At 40.4% G+C, this 17,490-nt stretch overlaps 1 protein-coding gene across 1 annotated transcript; it reads left to right on the top strand.

Moving 5' to 3' along the window:
• Window positions 1-1,928: 1,928 nt before the first annotated feature.
• On the top strand, window positions 1,929-16,968 carry clcnk (chloride channel K; the record flags this gene model as incomplete). Its single annotated transcript, XM_084365870.1, has 19 exons — window positions 1,929-2,079; window positions 3,045-3,176; window positions 3,371-3,499; window positions 4,645-4,784; window positions 4,898-4,975; window positions 5,691-5,766; window positions 6,315-6,440; window positions 7,268-7,352; window positions 7,601-7,702; window positions 8,162-8,246; window positions 9,555-9,701; window positions 10,430-10,499; window positions 10,634-10,744; window positions 11,680-11,896; window positions 13,919-14,052; window positions 14,515-14,585; window positions 15,045-15,125; window positions 16,467-16,553; window positions 16,809-16,968. The coding sequence occupies 19 exons, from the start codon at window positions 1,929-1,931 to the stop codon at window positions 16,845-16,847; spliced, it is 2,061 nt and encodes a 686-aa protein (XP_084221996.1). The 3' UTR covers window positions 16,848-16,968.
• Between the last annotated feature and the right edge of the window lie 522 nt (window positions 16,969-17,490).

Below are 17,490 nucleotides of genomic sequence, written 5' to 3'. Positions count from 1 at the left end.
GTTTTCTGATTTGCCGTTGTGTTTTCTGATTTGTTGTTGTGTTTTCTGTTTTGCTGTTGTGTTTTCTGATTTGCTGTTGTGTTTTCTGATTTGTTGTTGTGTTTTCTGATTTGCCGTTGTTTTCTGATTTGTTGTTGTGTTTTCTGATTTGCCGTTGTGTTTTCTGTTTTGCTGTTGTGCTTTCTGATTTGTTGTTGTGTTTTCTGTTTTGCTGTTGTGTTTTCTGATTTGCCGTTGTGTTTTCTGATTTGTTGTTGTGTTTTCTGTTTTGCTGTTGTGTTTTCTGATTTGCTGTTGTGTTTTCTGATTTGTTGTTGTGTTTTCTGATTTGCCGTTGTTTTCTGATTTGTTGTTGTGTTTTCTGATTTGCCGTTGTGTTTTCTGTTTTGCTGTTGTGCTTTCTGATTTGTTGTTGTGTTTTCTGTTTTGCTGTTGTGTTTTCTGATTTGCCGTTGTGATTTGCACTTCAGGGCCACCGTACATTCATCTGAGCTCTCAAATGTCACACTGATTAGTTCTCTCATAATGGAGGGCAGATAAGAATAAAAAAAAACTTTTGATGCACCACCTTGTTTCTAAAAACATACTGAATCTTTCTACAAATGTGTAATTTTGTTTAAAGGTCCAATATGTAATGATTGGCCACCTGTTGAATTTGTACAAATAGGTGGCAGTATATCACCAGAGTAACTGTTAACTTCTGTTTACTGTAGCTGGAGGCTAGATAGCTCAGTTATCTCAGTTAGCTGCGCAGCTAGCGGTCTGAAATGCCAGCTCGGAGTGGTATTAGTAGTAGTAGTAGTAGTTCTAGTAGTAGAATACATAGACTTTGTTGATATAACATCAAAACTAATTTTTCTTCACATTCTGTTGAGAATTGAATATCTGAAAGCTGTAATCAAACATTCTTACCTATTGCACCTTTAAAGGTACGCCTAAAATATCAAACCTTAAAGCTTTATGCTCAGACCAGTAAGAAAGGAAATGCCTGTATTATGAACTGAAATAAAATTGGGGGCGTCTTGTCACGTCTAATAGGATGCAAAATATGTTCATGGTCTGTGTAACAACTACAAACCACAATCGACGCTTTGCAGCTGGAGGAAGACATCAGTCAGCTGATAAACACCTTTTTTCCTCAATACAACAACAGTTTTTCACTGCATGTTTTACTGCTTTGACGGTACCAAGGTTTGAGTATAAATATCTCCAACAGATTTGGTTTTTCATCTATTTGAATTTGAATGACTTTCTTGTTTTACGGTTAGGATTGGGTTGGATTGTGTTTATTCAGTCTTTTTCATATTGTTATACCTTTCTGCAAAGTGTCCTGTAATCTCTGTTGGCAAAAAATGGTCACAAAATGTAGGTAAAAACAAAAATATTTAGCATGAATGTTCCTTCTTGACCTTGGAGAATTATGATCGAATAAAATGTATCTATATGATGAACAGATATATTATCATTAAAATCACCAGTGTTCCAGTTCTTATAGCTCAGGTTTACATATACAGGATTAGACTGGAACATGTGTTTTGAGATTAATTATTATCTGCAGCACAGTTGGTTGATAATATTACCGAAAACCCAGTGAAAAGCTGAGCAGCATGAAAGTGTCTCTCACACTGCATTGGTGCATTGGAAAGTCAATGTTCCTCCCAAAGAGTTAATATATGGTCGCCTGTGAACCATGACTGCTCCATTACTTCTATGCTAATACCTTAACAGAGGTCACTGCCAACACACCTGCACACTACAAACACATACAACCATACGGAAAGATGCAGCCAGAAGGTAAGTCTACCTGTCTTCTATTTGTCTTTGCAGTGGCTATTGTGCAATGATGATCTGTTTATAATCATTATTAAGCTTCACTGTTTGTTTGAGTCTGTATTAATCACACAATAACACAAACATTTCCAGACAAAATGAAAAGCCCGGACCAGGCTCCTGGGGGTGAAACCGTCAGACAGAACGCCAACTGGGAGCAAGAAAATCAATCGGCGACAGCCCATAATGAGAGTCTGCTCCTTGCAGATCCAATGAAACCATGCCAACGGACCCGTGCAGTTGTCAAAGGTCAGACTGAAGGGAAAAATCATTAGAGTGTGATCGATACTGATCAATACATCATAGATTAGCTATTTTCAAATGCATCATGCCTGCGACGTCATGCAAGAAGCTGAGCCTTGTTTGACCTTAACTATCGGAAGTCATAGTGTTGAGTTTAAAGACATCCACAATCAATTTAATAGAAGACTTATGATGATAACAATATTTAATGTTACTGAAATATATATTTCATGCATTCAAAGTTAGATTGTGATCGTTTTACTCCAAAAATACGTAAGTACAATCATTTGCTTACTTCCAAATGGAGATCCTTAAAGTCTTACAGCCCTTTTCTACTATGACAACGTTAAAACACGTAGCACAGAACTGCGTTTGCCTTCATTTAATTTTAAACAGGCTTTAGGGGAACCAGCCATGGGACAGAGGAAGAATGTGGAGCTGATATTGTTATTGATTTTCTTTCATGTTCTTTCGTGCTAAAGACCCCTGCTGGGTATGTCCATTTCTGCCAGACGCTGATAAATCTTCTGGTCTACTATTTCACCTTTAACGTCTGACTCCAGCTCCCTCTAAATGGCCTCCTCTTCCCCAACACTAGGATATCTTTGTTTGTCCATTGTTTAAAGTACTGATCGTCTTGGTCAGTGGTTAATGTTTTTGTGTCTGTTGTAGTCATCCTTGTTGGACCTTGTCCCCAAAAGGTCCCCAAAGTACAAACAAAAGTAGAACTTGTGAGAGTGGGTTCATGTCTTGTTACCTTTTGTTAAATTCCTGCAGTAGAAAAGTGGTGACAATGAGTTAGCAGCCGCTGTTTGTCTTATGCTCTTTATTTTCACAACAGTAGCACAACAAAAAAATGCCCAGGTTAAAAAAAAATCTCTGCTGTGTTCTTAGAGACAATCTCTTTTCTGGCCTCACATAAGACACAAATCAAACTTCAGGAAAGCTAACCCACATGTTTGTGTCCATAGAGTGGCTGTTGAAGCTCAGGTGTTGTTTGGGAGCAGTGTGTGGGATGGAGTGGTATGGGTACGCAGCTCTGGGCATTTCGACTGCCATCCTCAGCTTCCTCATGGACCTGAGTGTGACAAAGCTGCTGAGAGGTAGACACACACACACACACACACACACCTATAGTCATACCTGTACATCTGTACTTGTGAGGACCTAACCTTCAAACAGACCTTTGTAGTTGTGAGGACCGAACAAAATGTCCCCACTTTCCACAACTTTCCTCACTTTGTTGGTTAAAAACATATTCTACATGATTAATGTTTGTCTCTCACTCCACCTGTAGCTCATCACTGGCTCTATATGAATCTGGAGGGCAACACTCTACTGCAGTTCTTCTGCTGGACTCTTTACCCAGCATGCCTCTGTGCTGTCGCTTCATCGTTCTCCAACAACATCTGTCCCTTCTCTACAGGTCTGTCTAGCAATGGTTACAATAGGACGAAGAAAACTCTCAGATTGTAGTCCTGTCTAGTTTGGAGGCCTATCTAGTCTGATGACAGAAGTAATGTTACTGTATTGGTTTAAATTAAAAGCACAAAGCAAAACCAGGGTTGCAGGGTTAATAGGTTATTGTTGATAAATATAAACTCAATATTTGTCTTCTAGCTTTTTGATTTAAAACCATATAAGTAGCAACAGATACTAGCTGGCTAGCCTAAATGGGAGGGAATTCTGGCTGAAAGATAAGTGAAAATATTTTTAAAAATGTTGATGGTAATTCATTATGGACCATCTTAGCTAGAACATCACAGGACACAGTGTTATTGAGTGGTTGAGTGGTTTCCATCCTCATTGCTGCACAAATATTCTTGAAAAAGACGAGATGAAGAGATGTGGGCTGCTGTACTTGTATATCTTCATAATTCCTCAGTTTCTTTGAGAAACATAGGCCTTTCCTATCTGAAGTGTGTGGCATTGAGAAAAAGTCATGTGTGATGTTATCTTTCAAGTTCAGTGAGTGGTGACGGGAGATGTGCAGCGTGAAAAGTCAACTGTGATTTTATCAGTCTCACAGGAAATCTTTAATGTGGGCTGTATTTTCAGGAAGCCTGGATCTCTCTGCTGTTCTATAATGTTGATGATGGTGTTGAAAGCTTGGTGGGATAAGATATTAATGACAAAAAGCATAGCTCTACCAGAGATGACCTCACTCCTCCTGAACCTTTCTGCCGCAAGCACCCAGTCTATCACAGCTTCATGCTTATGTTCAAGGCTTTGCTGCAAAATGTATCTGTGAATGCCACTGTTTTATAGCCTCCTGGTGACACTGCTCTCTAACTACCAAAGAAAAATGACATTATTTGGACCCTTAAAGGGAAAATTATTTGATTAATGTGACCAAAGAAGCATCTTCAAGCCTGGAAACATGGTGCTTCATATTTAACTTGTGTGTTTTGTGCTGATTGCCCTTGAAATTCAACAGTCCTTGCCACCCCTTGCCTTCTATTTAAATATTCTGAACTCAGTCCGGTGTATTCACAGCTTTAAGGTGTAAAAACTTCTTATTCCCTCCAGGTCTTTTAAAATTCTTGATCCGGTTGCTTCATTTCTCCTCAGGTTCTGGGATACCAGAGGTGAGAACCATGCTGGCCGGTATTGAAATGCCTCATTACTTGTCTCTCACTAATATGTTTACCAAGTTCCTGGGCCTTATCTGTACGCTGGCAGCCGGCAGCACTGTTTTCCTGGGCAAAGTGGTGAGAGACTTCTCGGTATATCTGTTTGTTATTCAAACTACACAACCATTCTTTAAAATTGCTTGTTGTCTGCTTCATTATGAGCTATGACAGGTTGTCTATGATTGTCAAAGGGTCCGTTTGTGCATCTCTCCACCATGGTTGGAGCCTACCTGAGCAACCTCTGCTCTCTTATACAAGAAGAGAAGAAGGTAATTCACAGTGCAGTCATTCAAACATAGTGAACACTCACATTACCCATCTTGTTGTTGTTCAGTTATTTAAGTAATAATATTTTTATACAAACAGTGGATCAAATGACTGTGTGAGGTGTTTTTGGTAAAACCCACAGAGAATTATCATCAGACTATGCATTTCCTCTCAGAGCAGTGGAACAGTTTAGCCTCTTTTAGCTCATCGTCTTCATTTTCTGGCCTTTGAATTCTTTCAACTTCGTTGCAAGCAGAAGTGAACAGCTGTTTTCAGCTATCAAAGATCTCTGTATATTGTACACTTTCCCAACAACCAATCAGCCAACACTGACAGACAAAACAAACGACTGGTTGGCGAACATAGCGGAGCCATTAGCAACTAAAGAAACAGCTATGTCCTTCAGGAGCTGGTCAAAACAATCCAAAGAGTGAATCTTTGAATTTATTCAGCTTAAACTGGAATAAAGGTTTTTTGGGGGGGAGCCACATAAGCCACACTTTCAACCTGCTTTCTCTTCTCCATTAAAGACCAAATGAATGAATAAACTCATATTTTGTCCTGTGCTACTGTTGCTACTCTGAGGAAAATGGAAAGCAATATGGCTGTTGTTGCGAACAGGGGCATCAACAAAAACAAAAGTTTTCTGTTTCCACTTTAAGAAGTAGGAGAATTTTGTTGTTGTTCAAGAGAGTTTACAGCATATTTCTCTTTTAGGAAAAAGCTGCAGGAGAAATGATGGCTGTAGCTGCTGCAGTCGGGGTAGCCAGCTGCTTCGGAGCTCCCATCAGCGGTGAGAGAGCCTTCAGCATCATGAATCAATGATTTTATTTATCTGCTAGTGCTATATCTGTCCTTCTCACACTTGCTGGGTAATGTGTTTCCACCTTTGATTTCCCCCTCGCATGCTTCACACAGTTGCTCTTCCCTGTTATCCAACCTCACTGCTCTGCTCCTCCATCATGTTTATATGTTCATCCTTCTCTCACAGCTTCTTCCTCCTTTGATCACTTCTCTGCTTAATATTTTGATCCTCTCACCTCGCCGTTTATGTTTTTCCTGCAGCCCTGTCGGGGTTCAGCACCTTAGGTTCTTGCTCCACACACTCTCACAGTGCAGTGAATTTAAAATGTCATTATTGTAAGTTACATAAAACATTAAACTGTAGATTAATAGCTGAAATATATGCATATTTTCTTAGTCTTTTTTTGCAAGACTTCTGCCACACATGCAGGCAAAATGATATATTTTAAGAGTTGTCGTATGTGGATTGTTCTAGTTGAGAATACATCCTGCGGTTGTGTTATTTCCTCACACTCACAGCCTCGTCTGCTCCTGTAGGTGTTTTGTTCAGTGTGGAGGTGATGTGCTCTCACTTTGCCCTGAGGCATTACTGCCCATGTTTCTTCTCAGCCGCCTGCGGGGCCTTGACCTTCCGCCTGTTCTCAGTGTGGAGTGGAGATGGAGGTAATGGAGGCTCTGGTCACACTCGCCCCCTGTTGGTCAACAAAGGGAAGGCCCACTTTAGAGTCACTAACATCCTGAACTAAGGAAAAGGGCCCCCAACCCAATATCCATTTTATTGAAGAAATGTGGATCCATGTGTGTCATCTATACTAAATGGCTGAAAGTGTGTATGACATTGCTGCCCACATACTTTTGATCTGGAGCTGTTTTTTTAGGATCATTCCTTCATACAAGCATACAATAATAACAAGTAAGTGCAAACAAAAGTAACACAATCTGGTGGAAATCCCTCCCCAGAAGAAAGGGAGTTGTTGTGGCATCCATAGTTTTGGAATTAAAATGTTCATACACCACCAAGTAAGGCTGAAATGTTTGGGTGTCCAAATACTTCTGGCCTTATAGTGTATGTGCTGTAATTAACAGACAACTTTAACAATATGTAAAAGGTCCAATGTTATGTTTTATTCTGTATATATGTTTGCAAATAAGCATGGTCACATTAAAACACACATCTTTTAAATTGAGTATGGTGTAGGCATTTCCCCCCACGAGAGGGTCACATTTGAAGGCGTACAGACTTACAGTATTCTTTATATTTCACTGTAAATACTAATACTTCTTTACTTGTCAGAGATGTTGACAACTTTCTAACTATGTATTGTGACAGTGACCGGGAGCAACAGCACTGACAAAATTAGCGGAAACATTTAAGGCGACAGACTGTAAATTTCAATAAAATCCCAATGCAATAGCGAGAGGGAAGATTAGATTCTGAAAGGCCATGGGAGAAATTGGAGGGATGACTCCAATTTGTTTTGTGTCCACAGAGACTCTTCAGGCCTTGTTCAAAACTAATTTCCCCACTGCTTTACCTTTCTACCCACTGGAGATCCTGCTGTTTGCTTGTCTGGGGTGAGTTTATTTTTGACAGAATCTGCATAGTTAAACAAGTCTTACACTTCAAATTTGGTATTTATTCTCATGTCAGTCACAATGAAAAGTCTTTGACCTGTTCTGCTGTGTTTCCCTGTCCTGATTAGCATTCAGAGTATTTTTCTCATACCAATCATTTCCTGGCCTCCTCACCATCACCACCACGTCCCCAAGTCTAATGAGCCTCTTGTCTTTGTGGTCTGAGTCAGCTTTCTGTCTGGAAACAGGCTGCTGTGTGGAGCTGTGAGCTGCTGCTATCTCTTCTGCCATCGGTGGATCCTGCGATTCACCAAAACAAACGGGATCTTCATCACGCTGCTGACGACAGAGTGAGAGCTCTTTACAATGTGAAAGCCAGATTGTGATGCAGTGATGAGTCATCTGCTGTGTAAGACAAACTTGTGAGACGCTGTTGATTTTAGGTGGAGCATCAAGCCCAAAACATGGTGTGTTTCTTCAAGGACAATCCATTTTACCGCGCTGTTATTCAACTCTAAAAACAACTTTAACAAAAGATTATGTAAAGCACACAATTTGAATGACTAAAGCCTTCAAAGCCACATTTAAATGGTTGAAAGATACCCTTGTGGTTCTTGTCTAGACTCCTTAAAATACTGGAAAATCTTTTTCTCATTAAACAGTTGTTTCTGTAACTGTAAACCTTTGTAGATCACCGCAGGTTGAGTGCCCATGTGGTCTCAGAGAGCAGTCAACTGATTAACTAATTATAGACCTTAATGAGCCACATTATAACAATGACGTCTGTTTATGTGAATATCTCTCTGCAGGAAGGCTCTATACTCAGCCACGGTGACCTTCCTCCTGGCAACTCTGACGTTTCCTCACTTTGCTGGTCAATATATGGCTTCTCAGGTGGGAATGAACAGAGCTTAAAGGCTCAGTCCATCATTTTTTTTGGGTGTACATAGATAATCTATGAGTTTTTGCCGTATCATATGTTGGGAAATTTTGTGTGTCACTCAATCATCATTATTACCTCTGCCAAGGAGGAAATGTTTTCACCTGTATCCGTTTGTCAGTTTGTTCGTTTGTCAGCAGGATTACACAAAACCTACTAAATTAATTTCCACAATAATAGGATGGAGGTGGGTCTTGGCCCAGAATAAATACCATTAACTTTTGAGTTGTTCCCCATTAAACATTTTTCTCACTTTCTTTAACATTGTAAGATCGGGCGTATTTTAAAATGTTTGTTAATTTCCCAGGGAATAATGCATTGATCTTGATGGAAGGGTGGCTGGTATCTATGAGTGAGTAGAGTTTGATGCAGATTCTAGATTTAGTGATCTTAAATTATGTTCTAAGCAGTTATGAGTGGTTTAAAATTACAGTGATACAGGCCTGTCGAGTTTTATATGGTTTAGACTTGATTAAGTTAAAAATTAAAAGGGACTGTTTGGCTTTGGTGGAGGTATGCGCTCTACTAAGTGCTATTCTCGTTTTTGAAAAAAATAATTTACTGATTGAAATAAATTTTTAACGGCATCATTAAACCATTAAACTAAGGTTAGGCCAGGTTAGGGACAAAGCTGAAAAAATAAAGTATTTCACCACTTAAATTATTATTATTATTTTTACAACTACTTCAGCCATACTAGCAAATTGAATTTATGAATAGCAATGACAGGTTGTTGGCTGATTGCTCAGATGTTCCATCCATAAAGTAAATAAGAGGACAGAGCGTCACGGTCTGAAAAGTGAAGCCACATTCTTTCTAATGGCCAGGAGGGGGCAGCTCCTTTGGTTGCAAGAAGAAGTCTGATTGCATGTTTATGAGAAAATGACCCTGGTTCTTACTTGATTTATCAGCTCGCTAAACAGTTTGCTAACGAGTTTAAGGTCCCAATCGCTAGTTTCAAGTCTTCTTCATTACAGCATGATGTTCATTTGGTAAATTGTTATACCATTTAGAGTAAAATAGACGATCAGCTTCAATCAGAGTAGAGGCTTAGCAATGCGTATCCTCCCCAGCTCCACCCTGTTGTCGAAATATGTTCACCTCTGGAAAAAAACAAAACAAAAAACAAGATGGCGATCAACCTCTGCTGTACTTTTCATTCAGTGCTACCAACCAAATGCCAGTCTTGTCCTTTAATGTTCCATTCTAGTTTTTTTCTGTGTTCAGACAGAAATGTAAATGGCAGTAATTTCTTTTCACAGCACACCATGAAGCAGCTCCTCACCACATTACTGGATAGCCGGCAGTGGATCTCTCAATCCCACAATGCCTCTGTTGAGCCTTTGTTGGAGTGGAGCTCATCAGGGAGTCCAGTGTACTTTTCTCTGGCTGTCTTTCTGCTCATGAAGGTAGTCTTTCATCTCTGCACTGATAGCATCAGGAATCATCGCAAGGCACGAAGCTCTTGTTCCCATGGGTCACGGTGGCCCATTATTAGAATTCACTAATTGACATTTCCTAGTAGAGTAAGGGAGCTAAAGATTGTTTAACCTTTCTGGCTGAAATGTCTTGTGGTACTTGATGCTCTCTCAGAGCAACACAGCAGGTGGAAGGACAGGTATTCAACTGCTGGAAATCTCAGCAGCCAGCCGAGTAATGGCTGAGTCACTGGTATTGATCAAGAACCCATCAACCTCCCGCAGGTCTCTTATTCTCATTCGTACTCCAAGCAGAGACAACACCAAGCCAACTGTTGCAGAAGAAAATAGCTGCCCATGTGGACACTTCATTGAAAACAGTTTCTTATACCAGTAGGCCTCTGTAATGCATGAAGATCTATGAGCCTCTCAGTAAGATCCACTTGCTATGACAGCTTTTATTCCATCGCCACATGCAAATGTGACATGTAAATGGGCATGATTCAATATTTATTTGTGCAAAATTGATTTGAGAGCACTGCAAACATCACCCTGCACACAGATTGACAGTGACTCATCTGCTGTGCTGCATGTGCTCGCCAGATGAGCTGTTGCGGTCGTTGAGACGCCGAGGAGAGATTTAACAGTCTGTGTGTGTGTGTGTGTGTGTGTGTGTGTGTGTGTGTGTGTGTGTGTGTGTGTGTGTTATTGGTTCGAAGATGTGGATGTTGGTCCTCGCCTGCACTCTCCCTCTGCCAGCTGGATACTTCATGCCAGTGTTTATCTATGGTGAGTGAAGATAAGGACTTGGGCAAGTTTGTTCTGCAGAATACCTGGACGGCGAAGGAGGAATTTGTTTCGCTGCATCCTCTCATCAGAATGAGAATCGAGGTTAAACTGAAATACAAATGTCTGTTTCTCAGGTGCAGCTTTGGGTCGTTTGCTTGGAGAAGGAGTAGCGTATGTGTCCTCCACTGGACTGACCTCAGACCAGCAGTGGGCTTCTTTAAATCCTGGGGGCTACGCACTTGCTGGTAAAAAAAAACCCCTGATCGTTAGCTAGTTTATGTTGACATGTGACCTGTGTTAAGTTTTTATAAGCCAATTCTAATCTACATCAGATCATGGTGTGAATATTTCATATCAGTATTAATAAACATCTGTAAATTTGATCATAGTTATGTAATCTCATTATAGAAAATTGCAAATATTGACTTTTGCATATTATTATGTAAAAACCTTATGAAACAGTATGTTTAATATAAATTTGTGCCAAATCTATGGAACTTAAATTCAGAGTTTCCACCCGACAACTAGGTTAATATTGATCAACTCTACAATAACAACATTATAGACCAAACTACATCATATCTAAGTGACTGGCTTCTACAATGAATATCATGTTTCATAAAAATAAATATAAATTAATATAAATCAGAAAAGTACAAACAATAGCAGAACCTTAAAGGTTTGATATTATGCTAATTTTCAGGTTTATACTTATTTTGGCTGTAATGTTCAATGCGTTGTTCAAAAAACCTTATTTTTCTCATACTGTCTGTTGCTGCAGCACCTCTATTCACCCACGCTCTGTTTTAGTGCCTGTCTCTTTAAGGGCCCCTTCCAAAAAGCCCAGTCTGCTCTGATTGGTCAGCTCTCACAGGCCTAAGAAGGCACCGCCCACCATGTTTCAGCATCAGCTCTGCTGGTGTTTTTGCAGCCGTGGCCATGCTGCAGACGTGGCTGAGGGCAGTGGCTGTATAGTTGTGACATCACAACACTACAGAAGTTCATACGGCTAATTTAAAGGCACATTTCTGAATATGGACTGTGAGCATTTCTCCATGGACTGAGCATTTTGCTGCCTTTACATTATTTATTTAGCACCTAGACCTGCGTTATAATCAAAAAGACAATGGAATTTTACTTTCTACAATTTGGGACCTTTAATATGGTTTCTGCCTCGTAGGTGCAGCAGCTTTCTCCGGGGCTGTGACACACACCTTGTCCCCAGTTCTCCTGGCTGTAGAGTTAACTGGTCAGTTCAGCCACGCTGTGCCCATCCTCCTCGCCACTCTGATAGCCAACGCCGTGGCTCGCTCTGGGAACCGCCCATCTTTCTATGATGCACTCTCTGTTAGCAAGAGGCTCCCACACCTGCCCTCTCTGATGAAAGCATTGCCCCGGTAAGTAATCACAAAGCGTCAGAGTGATTTAAGGAATACACCAAGTTGATGGAACGATCATCTCTGTGGCCAGCTGTTAATAATGAGAGCAAAGAGAAATTTCCATTTAGTCTCAGATGTGCCATGAGAGTAATGCTAACATAGGTTGCTACCTTGCTATGAGGTTAACATATTGCTATTCTAACCCTACGCATTACCTTACACACAAACATTTTACACTTTAAGATGTTTGTTGTGCACGTTAAAAGGCTTATTTTAGCATTATGTTGAGTTGTGTATTTGCATTATTTCAAATGTTCCCAACAGTGTTCAAACCCTGAGAAATCCACAAGTTTACTCAAGATAACAGTGCATTTCATTTGATCACTTGATCTCTCTGTCTCTGTTTGTGTAGTAATGTAGATTTCTCCTCCTACAACTATTACAGTACATAAACATCCAAAAATGGAGTAAGGAGTAAAGATAAATTCACTTGGCAATACTAAAAGTTAAAAAGTAATCGCTAAGCTCTCCTCCCGTCCGCAAATGGCTCAGAATCAGAAGACAACCCGATGTTACTCCGGGTGTTTATTCCTCCAGAAGGTCTGGCTCTGCACCTGACTCTGTCCTGCAGAGCTGGCCAGCTCTGACCATGTGAGCAGCGGCTATGCCCCCTGCTCCTTCTGGCCCTCCCAACACAACACTCAGCAAACGTCTTTTGTTTTGATAGAGAGCCCCGCAGCGGCCAAAATTACTTATTGTCGGTTTAAATAACAGCTGACTCTAATTACAGCTGAGACTTCTGTAAGACGAGACAAATCTAAGAGCTAAGTGTGTAAACAGGACTGTAAACCATTTGGATTGAAATTGTTTGAGTCACTATTGGTAAGGAAATTAGAAATTTACTCTGCACACAACTTATTGCCTTAACCAGGTGACTAATATTTGCCCTAGAGTAATATTATAAGCAACATAAAGACTGTTCAACCTTGCACCGTGGTACCTGATTACACTCGGCCCACACTGCAGGTAGAGGTGATGGCAGAAGTCTCAGCAGCCCGCATGTAATGGCTGACTCACTGCAGTGTTATTGGTATTGATAAAGAACCCATCAACCACCCACATATCTGTTGTTCTCAAATTGTGCTCTGAAGGAGGAAAACATTGCTCACTATTGCAGAAAAAAATTGCTTTATATGTGCACATTCCTGCGTAGACAACATTTTCTGGTGCCTGTTATATTAAACCAGTTAAAATCTAGAGAATTGTGAGACAGGAGTTAATGTCAAGGAAAACATTTCTCCATACCTCCTTGGTGACAGCAGTTAGCAGGAGGTTGTTTTCTCCCCATCTGTCTCTCACCCTGCAGCCCCTAATAATATGTTTAGATAGAAATCAAGACATCATTACCAACAGCTTCCTGTCGACAGCATTCAGGCTGAGACGGCTTCAAGTATCCGTCTGACACCGCCGGACACCTTAAACTGATTGAAAACGCTTTTCCAGAGTCTCTTTGGAATAACAAAAAGTGTCACTGCTGGTCTAAAGCTCTACTCTGTGGATGTGTTGACAGCAGGAACTGCACTCCAAGAGCTTGTGACGTGTATTATACAACAGCAGCATCCTGAGTACTGCGGTGTTGCTGTTATTTGCCTCTGTTTCTATGTGTCAACCTGAGAAAATAAAAAATATTTTTGAAAATAAAAAGCTATACTTGAATCTTAAAGGTCATACTGATAACATTTGTATGTAGAAAAATCATTTTTTAAAAATAATACATCTACAGAGCTTGGAGAAAGGTGCAGAATAAAAATAATCTCTTTTCCGTAAAATATTATTATGAGCCAATAGTATAACACCGTTCGTTAACATTAGCTAGTGTTCGCAACTTAATGTTAGCTAGCTCGTGTTAGCAGCGATTGAGGGGTGGAGATGGAAATATCACATTTAGTAGCTGGATGTCAATAACAGGTTCAAAAGTTGATCACCTAATTTAACCAACTGCTTTTGCTCCATGTGGGATATGATTCATCTCTTTTGCAGACTTCCTTCCACACCAGTCGGACAGGTTTTGGGAGCGAAATTGGTGAGGCTTCAGAAAGCAGCTGGGCCTGCGGAGGTTCAGCACGCTGTCAACACCAGCACTGAAACACAGATCCCTGTGGTGGACTCTCTTGGTGTGTTGACAAAGATATTTAAAAGTATTTTAGCACATTTCCTTCTGGCTAAGAAACCATATTTTGTGTAAATCTCACAAAACATACAATATATTTAAGGATATGGGCAATTTTAGCAAACTTAGCAGGATCCTTGCTTTTCAAACACATGTATTATTGCACCACATGAAAAAGCCCCAGAAAAGAAGCAATGAGAATGATGAGAGAAATGATGAGAAATTGTAACCGCTCTGAAACCGGGGGCAATTCAGCGGTGTGAAAGTGCCTCGATAAGGAGCTGACAAGTGTGAGAAAAGAGTCAATTGGCCAGCTGAGCCTTTCAGCGTCTGAGCGGCAATCACAATCACATGAAATGTGATGTTTGCACACAACTCACAGCCCACAAGAGAGCTGCACACATGCTAAACTGTAGCACCGACTGTGGCAAAGAAAATTGATTTCCTCTCCTCTCTTCTGTTGAAGAGTCGCAGATTTTACTGGGGTTTGTTCTCCGACCGCACCTGCTGATGTTCCTGCGTCACAGCAAGACCGAGGTAAAAAAAAAAAAAAGCTGTCTGGAGTCAGACAGGTAGCTGCAGAGTTCAGAAGAAAGTGAAGGAGGGAACTGTCTGCTGCTGTTTAGAAAGCAGGCCGTGTCTTTACAATCCGTCGGACAGTGACTGCATGTTAAACAGCTGCATAAAAGAGGACCGGAGCAGGATGTACAGACAGGGCTGCTGGCTGACGTAAAAGCTCCGTTCGTGACAGCTCACACCCATTTTAAAGCATTATCTGCTAATAGAAAAATGCTTGATTATAATACAGAGCTGCTTATCAAAATTGGTTTTAGGAAATGGATTTATGGGATTGTAGTGCTGCCAAGACACACTAGAGAGAGTATGAAAGTTTTTTAAGCTCAGCATTGAAGCAACTGTGAATCATAGATTCTCAAAAAAAGACTGAATGTCACTCTGACAGTCAACACAAACAAATATTGTATCTGTTCTGTTCAGACTCTGGATAAACGTCTGGATGAGGTCTGCTGCATTTATCCCACCTCGGCCCTGTTATCACCACACAACACCATTCAGGAGGTAGGGAGACTTTGGGAAATGTCGTTGGTATCGCTGAATTGAAAATGTACAGCTCAACACTTCAACAGCTGTAGTCCTGCTTACATAAATTGGACAAATCATTCTTTGTCACAAAGTTATAGCACACAGTTCCCACTAAAACAGCAAAAAATAGTTCAGATGTAGATGTATTAATACAGAGCTTCAGAGGTGTTGTTAGGTGTATTTTTTGTTTCACTGACAGCCTGGTTGGATGTTTTCCCGTGTTTCCACCTCTATGCTAAGCTAGGCTAACCACGTCCTGCCTACAGGACTTCAAAGTAGCTATAATTGATATCTGTGTAATAGCAATGTATCATAAGATGTGACGGTAGGCAGTGATGAACCAACACAGAGGATAACAAAGTGAATCTGCAGCGCTCCTCGGTTTTACAAAGCTTTATGAACGAGTTTCATCTCAACTGTTGTGGTCCACTCTCTCCACTCTCATAGCATTGTTTCTGGCCACAGATAAAAACTCTTAAATCAACAGTTTGATACCTGCTCAGCACCAAAGAGCAGTAAGCGACCAGCGAGGGAACACAGTGGAGCATTTAGCAGCTAAAAAGCCGCCAGTTATTTCCTTCATGAGCTGGTAGAGACCAAAAACAGAGCGAAAAGAGAGACTGTTGGACTCAAACACAAGTCAAAATGGAAGATAGCGTTATTCTGTAACTGCTGAATTTGTTTAAGGTGACTGTTTGCTAACTAGTCTGTCTTATGAGCTCAAAGATAGGCAATCATGTGTTACATAACTGCATTACAATGTCTAGAAGCGACTCAACTTTTGTTGTATATATTTTTTTAGTTAAGTACTTACATTTTCTTAATGTTTCCAACACTATTCAAGCTCAGAATAAATCCATAATTTATTCAAGTTAACATTGTTTGTCATTTGGTTGCCTGTCGCTATAACTTCCTGGAGAGAGTCAGAGATGGAGAGACAGTGAACGAGACTAAACTTGACTTGAATCAAGCTTTAAAACATTACCTCATCTGTGAACATCACAGAGTCACACAGATAGATTTCATCAGCAATAGTGGCTGTTCAACAATGAAGACGACAATTCCCATGATCCCACACTCCTCAAGTCTTTTGTTTGTTTTGATTGAGGGACGCCTAGTGGCAGAAATTACATACTGTGCCTTTAAAAGGGGATGATATGTCAGTGTCGTGTTCCCAACCTAATTTGTAGCTAAAAGAAGAGGTTTCAATTTTGTGAGATTTGTATCAATGTTTTCGTCTAACATTCAGAAAGACATTAAATAAGCATATTTCCCAAAAGTGATGTGCAATTTAAAAAAATCTGTTTCTCCTCCCAGGCGCACGGTATCCTGAGTCTGGTTGGAGCAGAGACGTTGTTTGTAGCAGACAGAGGAAGACTGGTGGGGCTCATCACATGGCCAGAGGTAATGAGTGCTCACAATATAATGTGTATTTACACTCACAAATACAATCTGCAATATTTTCTTAATGACACATCTGTTACAGTCCTCTGTGGGAGTTTGTCTCGTCCAAATGCACTTTGCAAACGAGACCATGTCCCTGTTTGGATTCGTTAACATTATGCAGGGTGTGGGAGCAAAATGGCTACTTACGGATTCAAAGCAGTCTTTTCCACTTCTTCCCTCCCTCCCTATTTCTCTCTCTGTTTTCTCCTCCAGATGAAGAGAATAATTGAGGACTTGGCCAAAGAAATCTAAGCAGTGACTCACAGGAGCACATCCCTTGACCTTTTTTTTTTTTTTTTAAAGCAAATGTGAATCCATCTCTGTCTGATTAAGTGCAACACAAGCCTGGCTCTCATAATGACATCACTTCTTCATTTCCCAGGCGTAATGATATTTGCACACAAACAAAACTGTGATTAGCCGGAGGCTCCGATAATAAACATTTATCAGCTTATTGTCTTGCCTCTCATTGTAACTAGCGGGGTCTTGACCACCGAGGAGATTAGACACTTTCTCATCCACTGATCTGCACTTTGTGACACAGCATTATTGAAAGTGTGTATAACCAGAATAACATCCAGTCGGACGAACACAAAAGCCTGTCAAACAGCTTGTACACCAGTTAACACAATGTAACCCTGCTGGTGTGCTTCTCTATTCAGGATGTATTAACTGACATTGTTTTTTTTGTTTTACCTTCCATGCCTCCTTTTATTTCAGCACACTATGAAAATCACGTTGCAGAAAATTGAAGCACCCTTGAGATAAGTGATCATCACGTATTGTTCTCACCCGTGTTGCCTGGTTTGACAAATCTGTATCAGCATCATGTGATGATGCAGGTGGATAGTGGCTCGCTATTCTTCAGTATATTACTCTATAGTTTCTCTTTGGA

This window comes from Pagrus pagrus (genome assembly GCF_965226575.1).
Source record: "Pagrus pagrus genome assembly, chromosome: 11".
NCBI lineage: Eukaryota > Metazoa > Chordata > Actinopteri > Spariformes > Sparidae > Pagrus > Pagrus pagrus.
The sequence above is the reverse complement of the archived record's forward strand: the minus strand, read 5'-3'. Positions and strand labels throughout refer to the sequence as shown.